Raw genomic sequence first — 18,013 nt, 5'->3', positions numbered from 1 at the left:
TTAAAGAAGATTGTCAACAAATCGATTTAAGATCAAGCTCCAACAATCCTTAGATCCAATCAACAAAGGAGATCGAATCAGAAGATACTTTCTCTTTTGTAAAGAATATCTCAGAGGAGTGCACTCAAATTTTCATAAATTAATAAATTAATATAGTTTTTTTTTTTAGGTAAAGTAATAATAATAAATTAATATTTGCTCCCTATTTCGTTCTTTAATTTGCAGATATGAAATTTGTGTGTACAAGTGTCACGCCAAGCGCCATCCCAAGAGGCACCTGGGTCCACCTCCGGGTAGGCAAGACGGCATGACAACAATGAGGACGTTGTGAGTTCAGCTAAGAGATCTTATCTTACATCGAATCTAGATGGAGAATTGATTGACTGTCAGCACCACCAAATAATAGCGTATGTTTTTGTTTCCGTTACAAAGTTCCACTAACAATCTCTGCTGCACCGGAGAATTCATCCATCTTTTATTTTATTTTTATTTTATGTAAAAGCATTTAATACATGCTGTAAAGGGTTGCTCTCATCAATCAATTTAGATGAAGCTAATAACTACCAGAAGCAAAGTAGTTGAACACCACTGCCACCATACCCCAAACTGAACGCCACAGAGATCCAGCAATTTCACTATTGAAATCTTGTATGAACCTCCATGTATCTTCATCATACAAGTCAATAAATTTTTTTTGACTTGTAACGCGTTTTATACAATTCCAATTACAAAGTCATTAGTTCCTTCCACTTAAGTCAGTCTTGTCATCTCTCTCTCTCTCTCTCTCTCTCTTGATTTTTACACTGAAGAGACGTATATATATCTATATACACATAAAAACACACATATAAACATCTGCATATAGAGAGTTTTAGAGATAGACCAGAGTTGGTCATTGTCATGGACGTGCATCAGGAAAAGAAAGAAGACGAGGGGAAGGTAGTAATGGAGCAAACAGAGGAGTCACTTAATACAGAATCTGAATTAGAAGGAGACGAGGAAGCAAAGAAAGTTATGGAATATAGTAATGAAATCAATGAGGAGGAGCAGAATAAAGTTCGTCTCATGAGAGCCTTTGTTGAAAGTCAAGACCCCTCTTCTAAGGTTCTCTCTCTCTCTCTCTCTCTCACACACACACACACACACAGTATTATCTATTCCTATTTTATTTTGATTTTTTCTTCAGCCTTTCTTAATTTTATTGTTTAATTTTTACTCTTAGCCCAAAATCAGTGATTAATTTTACCAAGATTTGTATACCACCCTAATTTGGATTAAAAAACAACAAAGAGAGGGTTAAGGTATTTTTTTTCAAAAAGCCAGAGTAAGCAAGAGACACCATCTTTGAAAATGTATTTACAAGGACTTTTCTTTTTCATTTTTGTGTTAAAAAAATAAATAAAATAAATAAAAATAACACCTATTGATAAAGAAAAGTATACAGAAGTAAAGCTCAAACTAAACCAATTATTGCACGAATAAGTCAATGTACAACTATAAAAAACACCAGAAAAAAATTAACAGTTCTCATTGGCCAATCTTTTTTGTGGGACTTTGAACACCCTCTTCAATCCAAAACCTCAGCTTGCCTATCCCTCCAAAAATTTACCATATAACAAATTAACTTTTGGGAATTATTTAATCAAAATATCAAAAGCATTGTAGGCTAGGGTATTTTATCACATTTCAAAGTAAAAAATCGAGGTATCAAAAAAGAAAGTTTAGGATTTAAATTTTCAAATGAGCAAAGTGAGAGTATGATCTTAATGAATATTTATTCCAAATCCATTTCTATAACAGTATGTAGAAGATCCGTCTCAAATATTTAGATATGAATGATATTAAAATAGATATGAGATGGATCTAGTTTAACCTGAAACCGATCCAATCCAAGACCCCTTTTACCATATTATATTTTGATTATTCATGGATTATGCCTCTTAACAGACACAAATTTAGGTGTGAATTAATCCTGAAATTAATATATGAATCTAGGCTTAAATTTATATTTATATAATTATGTATGTATGTATATTAACTTGCGTATTTATTTAATGCCTTGTATCATCAGCTCCTTATTTCATTTTTCCCAACATGTTTACTTCTTAAAATCTACTAAAACCAAAAGGCTAGCACGTCGGAGCTTTTGCTTTGGTTCAATACATAATGTCTTTCCTCCATTTAGGAAAAAAAATAAAAATAAAAAATACATAATGTCTTAAGCTAATTTTAATTGGTTAATTAATCGGATCAGTCATTGATCGTCTGCAAGTATAATTGTCCTAACAATGATTTTGTATATATTTCTTGTTTGTCTCCGGTGGATTAGATATATATATATATATATATATATGTACATATTTCTCAGATCTAATTCCTACTGGCGTTATTCTTCTCCAGTCATTGTTAAATTGCTACTTAACATTCAATATAGTTTCAAGAATAGCCACTTAATTTGTAGTTTAGAACACTCTTTCGCTTTTTCATCACAATCATAAGATGTTTCTGGTAAAATTCTCTATTTATAAAAATCCAACTATGCCCCTGTGGCGGTCAGTTATATGGCGGTGAATTTGTTTTCGCTTCGGTCAGTTATTCGTTTTCACTCCAGTCAGTTATTCGATGGTGAATTCATTTCCAGACCTTGTACACAATTCCCGTCACACTTTGGGAACTGGCCATGACCGCAGTCGTTACCTTAACTGCAATGAGGGCGCACCCCTTTCATTTTGTTATCTATAAATCCAACCCTTCAACACAAACCTGCACTAACACGATTTTGAATCCTAGTTACAGGATGTTGCCTAAACATTACTTGGAATTTTTTGCACATACTTCCGCTAGATCACTTATTTTGTTATTTTTTTTTTGTTAAATTCGGTTTCGCAGGAAGTAGACGACTTGATGATCAGAAGGTTTCTCCGCGCTCGTGATTTAGACATAGAGAAGGCGTCCTCTATGTTCCTAAAATACATAAAATGGAAACAAACATTCGTTCCAGATGGTTCCATTTCTGCGGCTCAGATTTCTAATGAAATTGCACAGAACAAGATGTTTATGCAAGGATTGGATAAAAGCGGACGCCCCATAACAGTTGTATTTGGTGGTAGACATTTCCACAAAAAAGGAGGTCTCGATGAGTTTAAGCGTACGTTCTTATCTTGTAACACGTTCTATTTTTATGACTTCGACAAAGAACAATCACTTTTTACGAAATAACGTTAAGTCTCACATAGACAAGATCACCCTTTGGAATCAAGTGCTAGACTTTGCAAGAGGTCTCCCAACATATATATGAACTAGATCACAAATAAGAATGGAGGCAAAGAAACCCCCATTTTTTTTTTTATAAATAAAACACACACAAACACACAATGAACCAGTTACTGACTAGAAAAGTGAACTCCTTTATTAACAGGTTTTGTAGTCTTTGCTCTTGACAAATTATGTTCAAGGTACTCTCTCTCTCTCTCTCTCTCTCTCACGCGCACATTTCTCAGTTCAGTTAGGCACCTAATAGCAGTACTACTGTAGACTACTATTAATATCACTTATTATGTATCAGCATGCCAAGGGGACAAGAGAAATTTGTTGTCATAGGAGATCTAGAAGGATGGGGATACTCGAACAGTGACATTCGTGCATACCTTGGAGCTCTATCCATTTTGCAGGTTCATCTTCCACCATGCATTACTTGCTCTCTGCAGTTCAATTTCCTACTCAAATAGACTCATATGGTCTATTATGGTGCCGTGTCCGGTGTCAGAGATGTGTCGGGTGCAGTAACACTTCGTGAACACTCCTAAGCACGTCCAAAACTGACACATTTCAAACACTATAAAACAAGGCTTGTCATGTCCATAACATGTCGTTCTTTTTAGGAATGGACATGTCAGAATATTGTGTTGGTGCCTGTGCTACTTAACACAAAAGTGCTTCTTGTTAATGGCAGGACTACTACCCGGAAAGACTTGGAAAGTTGTTTATTGTCCATGTGCCCTACATATTCATGACAGTATGGAAGGTTGTCTATCCATTTATTGACAACAAAACCAAGAAGAAGGTAAGGTTTTGAGTTCTTCTATTTTCATGCAAGCATTCTTCACAGTCGATTGTCATTCTGTTCATTTGTCATGCTCCTACAGATCATATTTGTGGAAAATAAGAAGTTGAAATCTACCCTACTTGAAGACATTGATGAGAGCCAAATACCAGAGATTTATGGAGGCAAACTGCAATTGGTTCCAATACAAGATAACTAACCAGTTCACTCACCAGTATAAGTATTTATATATTTTTCCTCTTTCTGTCATCGGTTTATGGATTAACTTTGTCGGTAAAGAACTGCTCATGCACTAGCAATGACAAGTTATATATATATATATATATATATATATATATATAGAGAGAGAGAGAGAGAGAGAGAGAGAGAGAGAGAGAGAACCTGAAAATCATGAGCTCCTTGAAACAGAACGAGCTGCAGCGCAGTTAGCTATCTATTTGTATGGACAGAGACTGCATCAATAAGTGTAGCAGGCCAAAATGCCTTTCTTTTATTTGTGTTTATGTTTGGAAAACCAATCATTGATGATATGCATCCTTAGTAGAAATGAATTCTTCATCCTTAGCCAAAATGGTTATCTATCTCTCGTACATGCATTCAAATCTTGGCCAGGACTGGAGAGTACCTTGCACTTTGGCTGGGTAACATAGAGAACTGGGAATTCAATACTGCTGATGCATGATCAGATATTGTTTCAAAAGCGCACTGCAAAAGTGTTTTCCTTTGGTGATATATATCCCATTTTTCAGATTAATCATGCACAAGATAGATAAACCACTGATAAACACCACACCAAGCACTCAAATTTAATCATATTTACCAGTAGTATTTATCTTCACCAGCCATTTGAAAAGCAAGAAAATATAGCTATCAGACAATGTGTGCAACAAGGACCTAAACCAATTTGTATAAATCTGCAGTAACTCTACATGAGATAGATAACCTTACTGTTCTGTTCACCTTATCATTCTTATGCATAATAAAATAAATCCAGATACCTTCTGGGTAGTCACAGCACATCCAGGGCAGAAGTGTTTATAATAGGAGCCAAACAGCCACTCATTTGAAAGAAGTTCACCGTTACAACGCCAGAAGTAGATAAATCGACATTATAACCAAGTATAGAAGCATGTGATCAACCTGGTCAGAGAAAAGTTAAGACCATGATCTGCTCTTGAAGTGTTGGAGCACATCCAAAGCAGAAGCGTTCATGGTAGGAGGAAAATAGCCACTCATCTGAACGGTTTGGCTACTAATCCATTCAATGAAAAGCGCATTAAAAACATTTGGAAATGACAAATGTGGTGAACTTTCAACCTTAGAAAGGGTATCCAGTGTTAATAATATACCATGGAAATGAAAATATAATATAATGTAGATTTCTGCTACATAAAGGGGTAAAAAAAAATGATAATATCAATTATTCTAAATGACTCGGTAGAATTCAATAGTCAAAAGAACAAAAAGTAAAATGAAATAACAGTTACAGCAGCCTTGTTCATCTTGAGATCAGCTTAAATCATTCCAAATTTCAGAAACAAATAAGCACAACCTACGCGCAACTAAGCAGTAGGGAAGGAGGTGAATACGTAAAACTCAAGACTTGTTCTGACAGGAATGACATTCAGAGCCAATCAACCCCAACTTGTCAGCATTCAATATATTTTCTCGTCAGGAAACTGCAAGTGAAAACTTGAGGTTGCATGGTGCGGGCCCCTTACAAGTCTTGATGGAACATGGCGAGGGAAATACCACCATACAACATCAGCATCTGGTAAGAGAATTCAAAAATGGGTTGTCCCAACAATAATGAGTCGCATGTTTACCAAGCAGAAGCCTGTAGTCACTTGGGGAAGGTCAACATTGTTTGCTAACTACATCCGCTATTCAGTTTGGCACCTAAATTCCTCCCTGACATTCACAGTTGTCCCAGGCTCAACAAGGAGAAGAATCTCAAGTAACACCAGAACAAAAAAATCCTTTCTGGCAGAAATGCTCATCTTCTTCTCATGGTGGCTCTGCCTTATTTGCAGCAATCAGGTTGTTTTATAACACAGAAACAATGTCCCAAGCCCTCTTCTCCCACCTCTCTGTTACCACTGACCCCTTCAACCCACCTCCAACCACAAAAATCCCACTGGATGATGATCTCCTTGCTTGATTACATGGGAAAAAGATGTTCCTCTTGATCCAGAACTGGATTAAATCATTGAAGTCAATATGGCACAGTATTTTTAATTGGCAACTCTTACACTGCATGTATTGGTCAATCCTTGAAGGCCTACTAGTGGGATCTTGGGCTGATTCTTGCCGAGGAGATTCAACAGTCTGTGAAGTAAGAGTGGCTCTCCTTACAGTCCCCATGACCTCAAACTCAAAATGGGATAAGTTAATTGTCGATAGTGGTGCAATGCTGTTGACATCCCACTTCCTTCATACTCATTATGTCAAATCTTCTTTCCAGTCACTCCAGAATTAAAGCATTTTTGCAGGAGTCACTGCTCTCCTTGCAGTCCCCATGACCTCTACCTGCAGAGTGCAACATGATTTTGATCAAGACTGGGTTGCTTACTTGCTGAGTTCCCTCCCCCAAACTTGTGTTTTCCCTCTTTCTTTTTGTTTTTCAGGTTGTACCTATCGTAGAGAAGAAAAAGGCAAATGTAAAGAAACCTGCCACCTGTCAAGATGAAGTAAGCAAATTTGAACTTGCTAAAATCACCAGGGGTAAAGCGTTAGCAGCGGATCTAACAAATTTTTGAAGTTGTGTTATTCAAACCACCACCAATTCGTATTTCAGTGCATGATTTAGAAGCAAACATTGAAATTTTAACCAACGTCAATATCACACACCTACCATGTATGATCATAGAAAACTGCCAACATGAGTTGAGGTACGCATTTAGAAGCAGCACGCCACTTGAGATAGTATCTGAAACATATATACAACCATTTTAGAACATTGTGAGGATGCTTGTTGCTCAAACTATTTACCTTGACTACTGAATTCAATTGGCTCATGTTTATTCATCAAGAGAATTACTGTAGTTAAATTTATCTCATCCTTGATGCAGGGAAATCCTTGGGACATCAGGACAACTTTAAATAACTCAGATGTAGGATAAGTTGAAGAGTCACTACCACAAGGTAGAGGATTACAGGTCCCATATTTTAAGCTAAGTTATGATGTTGGTCAAAACTGGGGAATTAAGAAGAGAAAGCAACACATATATATTTTGAAGGATTTAAATATTGAAGTTTACACCCTCTCTAACAGCTTAAGCTTTTAGAGTCAATGGTAGTTAACATGGTATCAAAGCAGGCAAGGTCTTGTGTTCAAACCTCGCCGTCACCCTGATAATTAAAATTGATACACGTGTTGGACCAAAAGAAGGCCACATGTGAAGGGGAGTGAAGTTTATACCCTCTCTAATATGGTAGTTAACATCATATGTATATATATAGAGAGAGAGAGACAGAGAGAGAGAGAGAGAGTCAACGAAGAAAATGATAGAGAAGTACAAATTCCATCAAAGAATTAACACACAGCAACATTTGAAGAATTAACTTCAGAAAAACAATCGCACATGCCCTTCTACAAAAGAAAATTTCTGCAACTATAAGGTAGTTGAAATGAAGCCCGAGCTACTAGAAGAACCGGATATTATTCACTACTGGAAACTCTCTAGGTACCTTTAGAAGAAGATAGCTAATAACTAAAAACTAAAATTCTTAGGGAACAAAAATAGCTTGCATTTAGATTATTTAACATACAACTAAGAGGCATTACCCAAACAAACAAACAAAAAAAATCAAAATCAAAAGCTGTAAATAACATAGATTTAAAGAGACCAAGAAAGTGCTAAACATAATGAAATTGCAGTACACAACAATTAACACACCTTTCGGTTGTTGGTTCATAATATGCGTTTCAATTTGGCTCCATCATCATTGGCATATACACTGAACAACTTCCACCTCCAAGAGTCCAATCAGCCTGAGAAATTGTTCATTGTTCGCTTGAGTGTCTACTTCAACAAGTCCCAACTCCTTATTGTATTTGTTAATCACTGGTGAGCCTCAAATAACCATAGTGGCTGCATCTAGTAATTTCTGGAATGAAGTTAAACAGCTTTGCAGTATTTAGTCAAGAATATGTTACTTTCATACTAGAAGAAATCCCATTAAATCATCAGCATCAAGTTCAAAAGTTCAAAAAGAACAACCGTAAATTTCCTCTAAAAGTTCCGGAGCAGTGGTCAGATACCTCAACTTCTAAGTGCACAACAAATTGGTATACTCAAAATGAAACTAAAAACAGGCTGATTATTTAATAGAAGAAACACATTACGTCCTTTGCATAACCTCTTTTAACATATTCTTAATTTTAAACATTCAAGAAACGACTTCTTTACAAGATACCTCATCTCTAACAGAAGCCATATCTTAACCAGGTAGGTACTCTTAAAATCAACTACCAATAGTCTCCACAGCTACAGAAACCACCTTCAAACCGATGAAAACGGATACGGTCCCTCATAATTATCACCCTGTTCAATAATTTTGAAACCATTTCCATCCAGCAGTGACAGTCGGCACAAGTTCGGAGGTTTTTTGAAATCCGAATCTCAATTCCAGGGCAAGTTTTTAGGATCCCATAAGCCAATGCTAACTTCTCACTGTGATAATTCAAATTTCCTTCCTTTTCCTCCTCAGATACATCCATCAATACCAACTCTGTAGTAGGAATAAATCCTTCTATTTTGGTCCTGCGTATTAATCCTTCCAACACCTTATATAAATCTTTTGTATCTGGATGTGAGATATCACCAGCCTTAAATTGGTGAACCACACCAGCCAACTCAATCCAACTACACCCACTAATTTTACGAATTCCTTTTCTTTTCATCATATATCTCACTCTCTCAGCACTATCCCATTTGCTTATGGAGCAATAAATATTGGACAGCAAAACATAATCCCCACTTTTGAGATTTGATATATTTGTAATAGCAACTTCACCCAATTTAGAATTTTTGTGAGTTTTACAAGCACTAAGAAGTGCCCTCCATATGACAACATCAGGATCCATAGGCATTTCCTTAATTATTGCATAAGCTTCTTCTAGGCATCCAGCTCGACCCAAGAGATCAACTATTGATCCATAATGCTCAAGCTGAGGATAAATTGAGTAATGCCTTCTCATTAGATCAAAGTACTTACGACCCTGATCAACCAATCCACAGTGTCTGCATGCAGTAAGAATTCCCATAAAAGTTATAGAATCAGGTGAAATATTTTGTGACTCCATAAGTGAAAATAATGCAATTGCATCTAAAGCAAGCCCATGAACTGCTAGCCCGTTAATCATTGCATTCCAAACAGAAACATGCCTGCTTTGAATGCGATCAAAAATTTCTTTTGCACTTTCAATTCTTCCACATTTTGAGTACATGTCTATGAGTGCAGAACACAAAATGTAATTTAGCTCAATTTTTTTCTCAATCATTAAACCATGTATCCACTTAGCATGATCAAGAGCTCCAAGTCGTGCGCATGCAGTAATAACAGAAGAAAATGTATATCCATCTGGTTCAACATTTGAGCTCAACATTTCTTGCAAGATGCTAAACGCCTCCCTAAAGTGTGAGTTTTTGACATAACCTCCGATCATTGAGTTCCATGAAACCACATCCAGGGCAGGCATTTGATGAAATACACGCTTGGCAATACCAATTTCTCCAATCTTCATAAAACTTGCAATTATTGAATTAGCTGATATCAGATCGAGACTCCAACACTGAGTTTCATTGAGAAGTTGACCAGCAAGATTGAGGCGACCACAAGATGCATATATTGAAATCAGCGATGATACAAGAGATGAGCATGTTCCATACCCAAGTTTAATGATTCTAGTGTGGGTTTCTATTGCAATTCTTAAATTGGAGGAGAGTTTGCATGCTTCCAAAACACGGAAGAGCTTTTGATGATCTGAAAGGTTTGTCCGGTAAAAGAGAATCACTTAAAAGCTGAGAAAAGCCTCCTAACAGAACCAATTTCAATAAGACAGTTCATTTCAAAATGCTGAATAATGTATAAAACCTTTGGGGAAAAAAGGAAACAAAGAATGAAATGCTTTTCAAAACAATAGACAAATATGGCATACAAGACATACACAGAAAGTGAACATCAAAATTAAATATGCAACAAGTAACAACAAAAGGATTATAAGATCAGCAACAAAATCTCCTATGTCGATCCTTCTGGTGGTGACTGGGGATCTAATTCAAATTGTCAGCATGGATGGAGCCATGTAGAGCTGAGTGGGGGAGGCCCCCTCACTCAAGTTTCATTTATTCATTTCATTTATTTATATTACATACCTAATTTTTTTTTTTTAAATTTTAGTAATGTCCACGTTAAAGTTTTAGATATTTTACATCTATTGATGAGACAGTTTTTTGGGCTCCATGGCTTTTGTGTAGCTCTCGGGCTGCATTCCCCTTTTGAACGCTTTCTAATATACATTTACTTATCATAAAAAAAATAAAAAGTTTCGGTAATTTTTTTCTAAAATTTTAGTAATGCCCCCATTTAATTTTTGGTAAAACACCCTAACTCTATATGTACATGGAGTAAATTAGGTGTTGGAGAATATTATTATAGGAACCCTTACTTAAATTACTCCTTGACATAATATTGCTGTGACACTTGTTGCCATATTTGTGTTTGACTTTCTGTGTAATTCTTTTTTTATAAAATATTTGTAAAGTAATAATACTTGTAGAGCAAGTATTTTTTATTCTCTAGCTACAAGTTTTTCTCATTTCACCTATAAATAGAGGTAATCATTGTATACAAAAATTAAGAGAGTATAATAAAGATATGTAGCCCTCTGGGCTTTGTGTGTGCCCTAATGGTTGAACCACGTATATCCTTGCTCATTTCACCTATAAATAGAGGTGATCATTGTATACAAAAAAGAGAGTATAATAAATATATGTGCCCTGTCAAAATTGAAGAGAGAAATAGAAAATGAAGCACACAAGGATATACGTGGTTCAACCACTAGGGCTTACATCCACGACACACAAAGCCCAAATGGTTACATCTCTTTCATTACATTCTCTCTTAATTTTGTTTACAATAACCACCTCTATTTATAGGTGAATTGGGGAAGACTTTTAGCTATAATAAAGGAATTACACTGAAAATCAAATACAAATATGGCAACAACTTGTTACTCAAGTATTTCAACTTAACATTCCGTCAAGGAGTGATTTAAGGGCTTAAATCACTCATATAATTATTCTCCAACACCCCCCCAAGTTGGTACACAGAGATTTAACTCAAGTGTCCAACTTTAAATTAAATATGAAGTCGTCGAGAGTCTAAGACAAGTAAATTTGAGACGAGTTGATCCACATATCCGATACGAGACGAGTTGATCCAAAGATCCGAGATGAGTTGATCCGGAGATCCGAGACAAGTTGATCCGAAAATCCGAGACGAGTAAAGTATAGAGTAGGGTATAATAAATGAAGAACACAAGGATATATGTGGTTTAGCTACTAGGGCTTACAACCACGACACACAAAGCCCAAAGGCTACATCTCTTTCATTACATTCTCTCTTAATTTTGTTTACAATAACCACCTCTATTTATAGGTGAATTGGGGAAGACTTGTAACTATAATAAATGAATTACACAGAAAGTCAAATACAAATATGGCAACAAGTTGTTACCCAAGTCTAACAACTCAACATTTTGTCAAGGAGAGATTTGAGCCCTTAACTCACTTATATAATTATTTTCCAACATGCCCTTTGGGCTTTGTGTGCAGTGGATGTAAGCCCTAGTGGCTGAACCACGCATATCCTTGTTTTCATCTTCTATTTTTCTCTTCAATTTGACATGGTATCAGAGTAGGTCTATCATACCCTACTCTATACTCTACTCGTCTCGCATTTTCGGATAAATTCATCTTGCATCTCCAGATTAACTCGTCTCGGATCTTTGCATTAACTCGTCTCGGATCTTCGGATCAACTCGTCTTAGACTCTTACCAACTTTATAATTAGTTTCAAGTTGGACACTTGAGTTAAAATATCCGTGTACCAATTTGAAGGGGAAGGGGGTGGGGGTGTTTGGAGGATATTATTATAGGAACCCTTACTTAAATTATTCCTTGACTGAATATTGCTATGAGACTTGTTGCCATATTTGTATTTGACTTTCTGCTTAATTCCTTTATTATAAAATACTTATAAAGTAAGAATACTCTTTCATAAAGTATTTTTTATTCTCTAGCTATAAGTCTTTCTCATTTCACCTATAAATAAAGTATAATAAAGATATGTAACCATTTGGGCTTGTGTGTTGTGGATGTAAGCCCTAGTGGCTAGGGGTGGCCACAGATCGGATCGGATTAGGCATCAATCCTAATCCGATCTGCTCCGAATGGATTGGACAAATCTTAATCCACCATCAATCCATGGGATAACGGATCGGATTGAATTCACGGATAAAATTTTAACCATAGAACACTAGATAAAATTTTAATTTATCAACATTAATTCATATATTTAAATGATCATTAGCTAATACATTCTTAGATTCCATTAAATGATCACTAACTAATTAAATTAACTAATACATTCTTTAAATATACAAATATAAATCTTGCAGATCGGATTGGATCGGATCAGATTTTGACAGTCCAATCTATGATCCGATCTGTGAGCTACTTATTCAATTTTTTTTAATTCGCCACCAATCTGTGGGTGTAGCAATCCGATTTGATCTACATGGATCGGATTCGAGGATTATTTGCCCACCCCTACTCATAGTTATTAAAGGCCCAAGGCGCTAGATGTCCTTTGGAGCCTAGGCGCGAGGCACACGGCGAGGTGCGTGCCTGAGTGAAGTGAGGCGCACAATTGAAAATTTAAACTACCATAACAACATTCATATCTCATAAGTCATATCAATATTCTAAAAATTAATATCAAATATAAAAAAGTAAATCCATCAACTATACAAGCATCCAACAACTATAAATTAGAGCATAAATTTGTTTTCTTGAAAGGCAAAGTAAAATGTGTTTTTTGAATGGCAAAACAAAGCACAAAAAGAAATAAATATGTTAACAAAAAAAAAAAAAAGATAGAGAGATGAGAGAACTAGATGAAGAGAGAGATGTAAACAAAGATAACAAAAGAGGAGAGATCTAGAGGAGAAGAGAGAAAAAAGAAAAGAAAAGAAAGAACTGACGTGGCTTCATCGTTCATCGCTGCAACTAGGGCTTCATCTTCGTCTTACAATCTCATTCTATCGTTGTTCGGTTAACACTTTGACTCTTGGACTTTCTTATTTTTTTATTCTTTTGCACAAAAGTTCCTTATATCATATGATTGAGCTTTCTTTTTTGTTTATTAAGTTGCCAAAAGTACCCTTTTTGGCTTAAGAAATAGAACAATTGTATTTTTTTAAACAAATATCAGTAAGGCGCGCCTAGGCGCACCTCACAAACAGGATGAGGCGCAACCGAGGCGCGCGCCTAGTAAACATCAGTGAGCTTGGGATGACAACAGGCGCTAAACCTGAGCCTCGAGCCTGGGCGCATCTAGACATGAGCCTAGGCGCGCCTTTAACAACACTGCCCCTACTAGTGGCTGAACCACGTATATCCTTGTGTTTTTCATTTTCTATTTCTCTATTCAATTTGACATTAGGGATTCTAGGTCGTTTACTCTCTCTCTAAACTCGTTTATTGATTCTCTAATCTATTAATTTCCGGCCTTCTTGGATATGGGTAGACCACAAATTTTCTAAAATTCTCTTTACAATCTTGATCTACCAAAAAATTCTAAGATTAATCATATCAAATCGATGAGTTCACAACTTCTACCGGCTTACCTGACTTTGAGAGGTGAGCTTATGCTCGGTGCAATCCATACTCATGAGAGGTCCTATTCCTAACGTGACTCATCCTTTCACCATAAGTTTTATCTTTCTAAATCAAGAAATTTAAGAGTATACATGATTTTTGCTAGAATTCCTTCAATTTGGGTTACTTTTAATATATTACCTTGATAATATGTAATATTGGAAAAATAATAATCTAAATGGAAGTATGAACAATTTTCAATGAAAATATCAATAAATGTTAAAAGTTCTTTTGTTTTTTGCGGTACTTTAATTTTATTTATTTTTTAAATCTTATTTGTGTTCACCAATAGGTCAGTGGCCTAGCGGTACCAGACCCCTACTTCCTAAAGGAAAGTTAGAAGTTTGAGCCTCCACTGATTGTCATGTATCATTCTAAAATCCTTTGTCATTGATTTTATTATGTAATTAAGTATTAAGGTACAAATGTACAATACAATTAAATATTTATGTGTTTTTTGTCATGAAATTTCATTTATTTAATGTTAAGTTTATTTTTACTCATTAATTTAGTAAGTATAAATTAATAAGCCTTCAATAATGACGACAACTTAGGATTCATGTATAGGTCATTATTTGGGTTAAATGATCTAAAAAAATCAACAAAATAACTAAAATTCATTAGAAAATCACTTTTATTGGATTATGAGGCCAAGAAAAGTCATTAATTTCTGAAACGGTACCATGTTGTTAATGTTAAGCCTATAGTCGGTGCAGTTCATTCTTGAGTATTGGCCAGTGAAAGCGCGTTGGCGCCCATTACCATCATTCTCAAGTGCCAGATATGAATCCTCGAAAAAGTAGGGTATCCATGCGTTTTGGGTTGGTAGAATAAATTCACAATTGCGATAACCAATTCTATTATGTTTTGGTGATATGGCCCCACATCCATTATACTGCATCCTCATCGTCGAACTATCGTAATGATCCTCAAATCCCTCGATTTGGAATTACGTCACTCATGCTAATGCATTATGAAACTAGTTTTATAACAAGCGTGCATTGCTGTATACAACATTAAACAATTGAATCAAACAACGGAGGAATAAAACATGATGCTAGAACTTGAGACTTATGGAAACATAGGATGCATGTAGCCGACCCCAAGTAGTTGGGAAAAAGGGCTTGGATGTTGTAGTTGTGCTAGAAATTGAGACTTGATATTCATGTAATAAAGCAATTGCCACATAAAAAGGCAAAATAACTTAGTTCAATTTAGCCTTTCTATATTATTGGATGTAAAATATATATTTTTTCATAAGATATTGTTAGACGGCTTCAATAATGGGTGGTGCGAATATTGTTATACTTCACAATTTTTTTTGCGAAGATTTTCTCAAGAAGGTTGAACATATAGAAAGTGAGCACACACATATTACATACATATAGAACAAGCGAAAGGAAAAGGTTAAGGTAAGTGCATAAACATGATACTCCAATTTAATAAAAAGAAACAATATGTAACAAATGCATTTGCTATATTTTTTCCCTGAATGGTTATTTTATAAATATGGAAAAGAACAATGTGTACAATGCTCATAAGTGAAGGCATTCCTTCACTTAAAAAAAAAAAAAAAATTAAAAAATTAAATGAGAGAATGAAAAAGGAATACATATATTTCCAATAGCACAAGGAAAGAGAGGAAGAATGCAATATGAAAATAAACTTGGAATCCATAATGAATCTAAACCAAGAGATAAAAATCATCCAGATTTATATCAGCAGCACTCAAGACATTCCAAAATGCAGATCTAGCTGTGGAAACAGCATCACTTTAGAGGTCTGTAGGCATTTACTATATAATTTTTTTTCCCGGAATTTCATTTACTATATTTTCTCCATGCCATTATACAAAATGTTCACCATACAGTCTCTTAAGAGAGTAAGGTTATTTATTGACCGTCGGGTCCATCTCCCCATTGGAATGAAGCTAATGTTCACCAACCAGGGCATATGACACAGGTTGCACATCAGCCATGACAAGCATGCCTGCCACAATGCCTGTGACACCACAGAGGGGCCAGAAGCATATCCCACACTTGGTGCATGGATATTTTGTATATACGTAGTGGCAATATGGTCATTAAGATTATCAAAAAAAAAATATGGTCATTAAGATTATGATTTTTTAGATGGGTGATATTTTCCTTTTGCCGGATGGATAACTAATACTTTTGCACATATAGGGATGGTTAGTCAGTAAATGGTAACAACCTACACTTAAATATCTGACCTCCCCGTTTATGGACTGGGCTCAGTGTGACTGCATACAATCTTATGTGTACTTCCTATTGTTGTTTCATATTAATAGAACTAAATTTTGCATTTTTTTTTGTACCTCATTGGTACACGTCTTGTTTTGGGTGTGTACGCGGTTTCAAGGTATTTTTCTTTGGCATGCTCGCTTGGTTGTGCACAAGACTAGTCCCACACAGCCCTTTCGCATGCCTACAAGTGTAGACAATGACATGTGCAACCTTTGAAGATCCAAGAACATACCCCAATAGCATTTATATCCTACAACGACAATGAATGGATGGTGGGTCAATCCAACTGCATAAGAGAGGCTGATTTTATTCCAAATCGAATACATTCCGTCAATCTTTTTTTTCTCAAAGGGATGTTCAGTTAATGTTGCTAAGGGTTTTGGGTCTGAACCTAGGAAGAGAAATTAGGCTCTGATACCATGTTGTAGAGCATAAAACGGAAGCGAAGAGATAAATAAAACAAGTAGAACACAAGAATATTACGTGGTTCAACCACTAGGGCCTACATCTACCCACCACTATCAAAACCCAGATGAAGAAGCACAATTCCACATCCAAAATCTCAAATTCAACCAAACCCAGTTCGTTTCTCACAAAGAAATCCTCAAATCTGAACAAACCAACCACACACACACAAATAAAAAATAAAAAACTCTTACCGGTTTGCAACCTTTAGGTGGACCATCAGCTGCTAGAAATCTATGTACATTCCATAGAAGCCTCCGATGATGTCCTGGCTCACCCTCAGCATATATATAGCCAGGGATGGAGCTATGAGAAGCCTAGTAGGGAAAATGGCAAAGAACCATTTTTTTTTTTTTTTTTTTTTTCTATCATCCAAACTCACAAATTTCTAGTTCCATCACTGTGACTGAATTAAGATATTCACTTCCAACAAAAAAAAAAAAGAAAACAAAAAAAAAAAAAAGCTGTAATTCTATTCTAGCCCAAGATTAGCAATAATTCCAGCATTAATAGCCACCGGCAATACCCAATAGGCATCTAAAGTAGAGAGTGTCACCCAAATTTCAAATAGAAACAAAATAGAACTCCAAATCTATATAAATCACACAAGGAAAAACAAGAAAGACAATTTGAAGTAAAATGTTAGACAGAGAACTGACCTGTATCTGATGGGGCAACAGGTGAATTTGAGGTGGAATTAAGAGAGGCCCAATGATTGTTCTTACTATTATAAGGAAAGATGGTCATCATGGCCATGTTGTTCGGTAACGAAGACGAAACAAATACTCTTTGCTCTGCAAGTCTTAGCATCTTCTACGGTTTTATCGAACGAGAGAGATTAGTTCCTCGCACATCGGTTCATATGAAACTACAGTGGTCACTGGTCAGGGGGCAAGTGAGAGAACAACGAAGGAGTTCAGCCGCTACTTTTGGGCCCTCCACATGTATAGAATGAGAGGCTGCTTTAGCGGGCCATAAGATTTGTGAGAGTAGACATGGGCCGTGTTGCAAATCAGCTAAAGCCCAGAGAATGAGAAGCTGACTTGTCCTTTGCTGAGAATTAGAATCAAGTCCAAGTAAAGCGAAATCATTATTGATTTTTCCCTATTCCAAACCCCTCGCGGGAAAAGGTACTTCTCAAAACCCTATGTTATATCATTCTTCATAGCGGGTTAAATCTGCTCTTACTATTCGAGTGTGATTCTACATTGATGCTTCGTTGACCTCTCTCATTTGAGCGTGATTCTACAATGATGCTTCGTTCATTTCTT

General features: G+C 35.9%; 2 protein-coding genes across 3 annotated transcripts; one reads left to right on the top strand and one right to left on the bottom strand.

Annotated features, from left to right (window-relative positions):
• Nucleotides 1–564: 564 nt before the first annotated feature.
• Nucleotides 565–4,634, top strand: LOC132284422 (uncharacterized). Its single transcript, XM_059786542.1, has 6 exons — nucleotides 565–1,104; nucleotides 2,890–3,148; nucleotides 3,419–3,455; nucleotides 3,566–3,671; nucleotides 3,953–4,063; nucleotides 4,146–4,634. The coding sequence occupies exons 1-6, from the start codon at nucleotides 901–903 to the stop codon at nucleotides 4,260–4,262; spliced, it is 834 nt and encodes a 277-aa protein (XP_059642525.1). The 5' UTR covers nucleotides 565–900; the 3' UTR covers nucleotides 4,263–4,634.
• Nucleotides 4,635–5,458: 824 nt separating this feature from the next.
• LOC132284684 (pentatricopeptide repeat-containing protein At5g50990) lies at nucleotides 5,459–17,657 on the bottom strand. 2 transcript variants are annotated; one of them, XM_059786808.1, is made up of 4 exons: nucleotides 17,402–17,657; nucleotides 7,963–10,051; nucleotides 6,918–6,992; nucleotides 5,459–6,697 (listed from the first exon to the last, which is right to left on the bottom strand). In XM_059786808.1, the coding sequence occupies exons 1-2, from the start codon at nucleotides 17,550–17,552 to the stop codon at nucleotides 8,535–8,537; spliced, it is 1,668 nt and encodes a 555-aa protein (XP_059642791.1). In that variant the 5' UTR covers nucleotides 17,553–17,657; the 3' UTR covers nucleotides 5,459–6,697; nucleotides 6,918–6,992; nucleotides 7,963–8,534. The 2 variants fall into 2 exon arrangements, with proteins under 2 accessions (XP_059642791.1, XP_059642792.1); XM_059786809.1 differs by having other exon boundaries at nucleotides 5,459–6,592.
• Nucleotides 17,658–18,013: the final 356 nt, after the last annotated feature.

This window comes from Cornus florida, unplaced genomic scaffold (assembly GCF_030987335.1).
Source record: "Cornus florida cultivar Cherokee Brave unplaced genomic scaffold, ASM3098733v1 CherokeeBrave_3.0.0_Hap2_Chr11, whole genome shotgun sequence".
Classification (NCBI taxonomy): domain Eukaryota; kingdom Viridiplantae; phylum Streptophyta; class Magnoliopsida; order Cornales; family Cornaceae; genus Cornus; species Cornus florida.
The sequence above is the reverse complement of the archived record's forward strand: the minus strand, read 5'-3'. Positions and strand labels throughout refer to the sequence as shown.

Excerpts from the sequence above, each read along its gene's own strand:
- LOC132284422 (XM_059786542.1), top strand. The coding sequence starts at position 901 with ATGGACGTGCATCAGGAAAAGAAAGAAGACGAGGGGAAGGTAGTAATG. Across the intron at positions 3,456-3,565 it reads CTTGACAAATTATGTTCAAG|CATGCCAAGGGGACAAGAGA; the intron begins GTACTCTCTCTC and ends ATTATGTATCAG. Across the intron at positions 4,064-4,145 it reads ACAACAAAACCAAGAAGAAG|ATCATATTTGTGGAAAATAA; the intron begins GTAAGGTTTTGA and ends ATGCTCCTACAG.
- LOC132284684 (XM_059786808.1), bottom strand. The coding sequence starts at position 17,552 with ATGCTAAGACTTGCAGAGCAAAGAGTATTTGTTTCGTCTTCGTTACCG. Across the intron at positions 10,052-17,401 it reads TGTTGCCCCATCAGATACAG|ATCATCAAAAGCTCTTCCGT; the intron begins GTCAGTTCTCTG and ends CAAACCTTTCAG.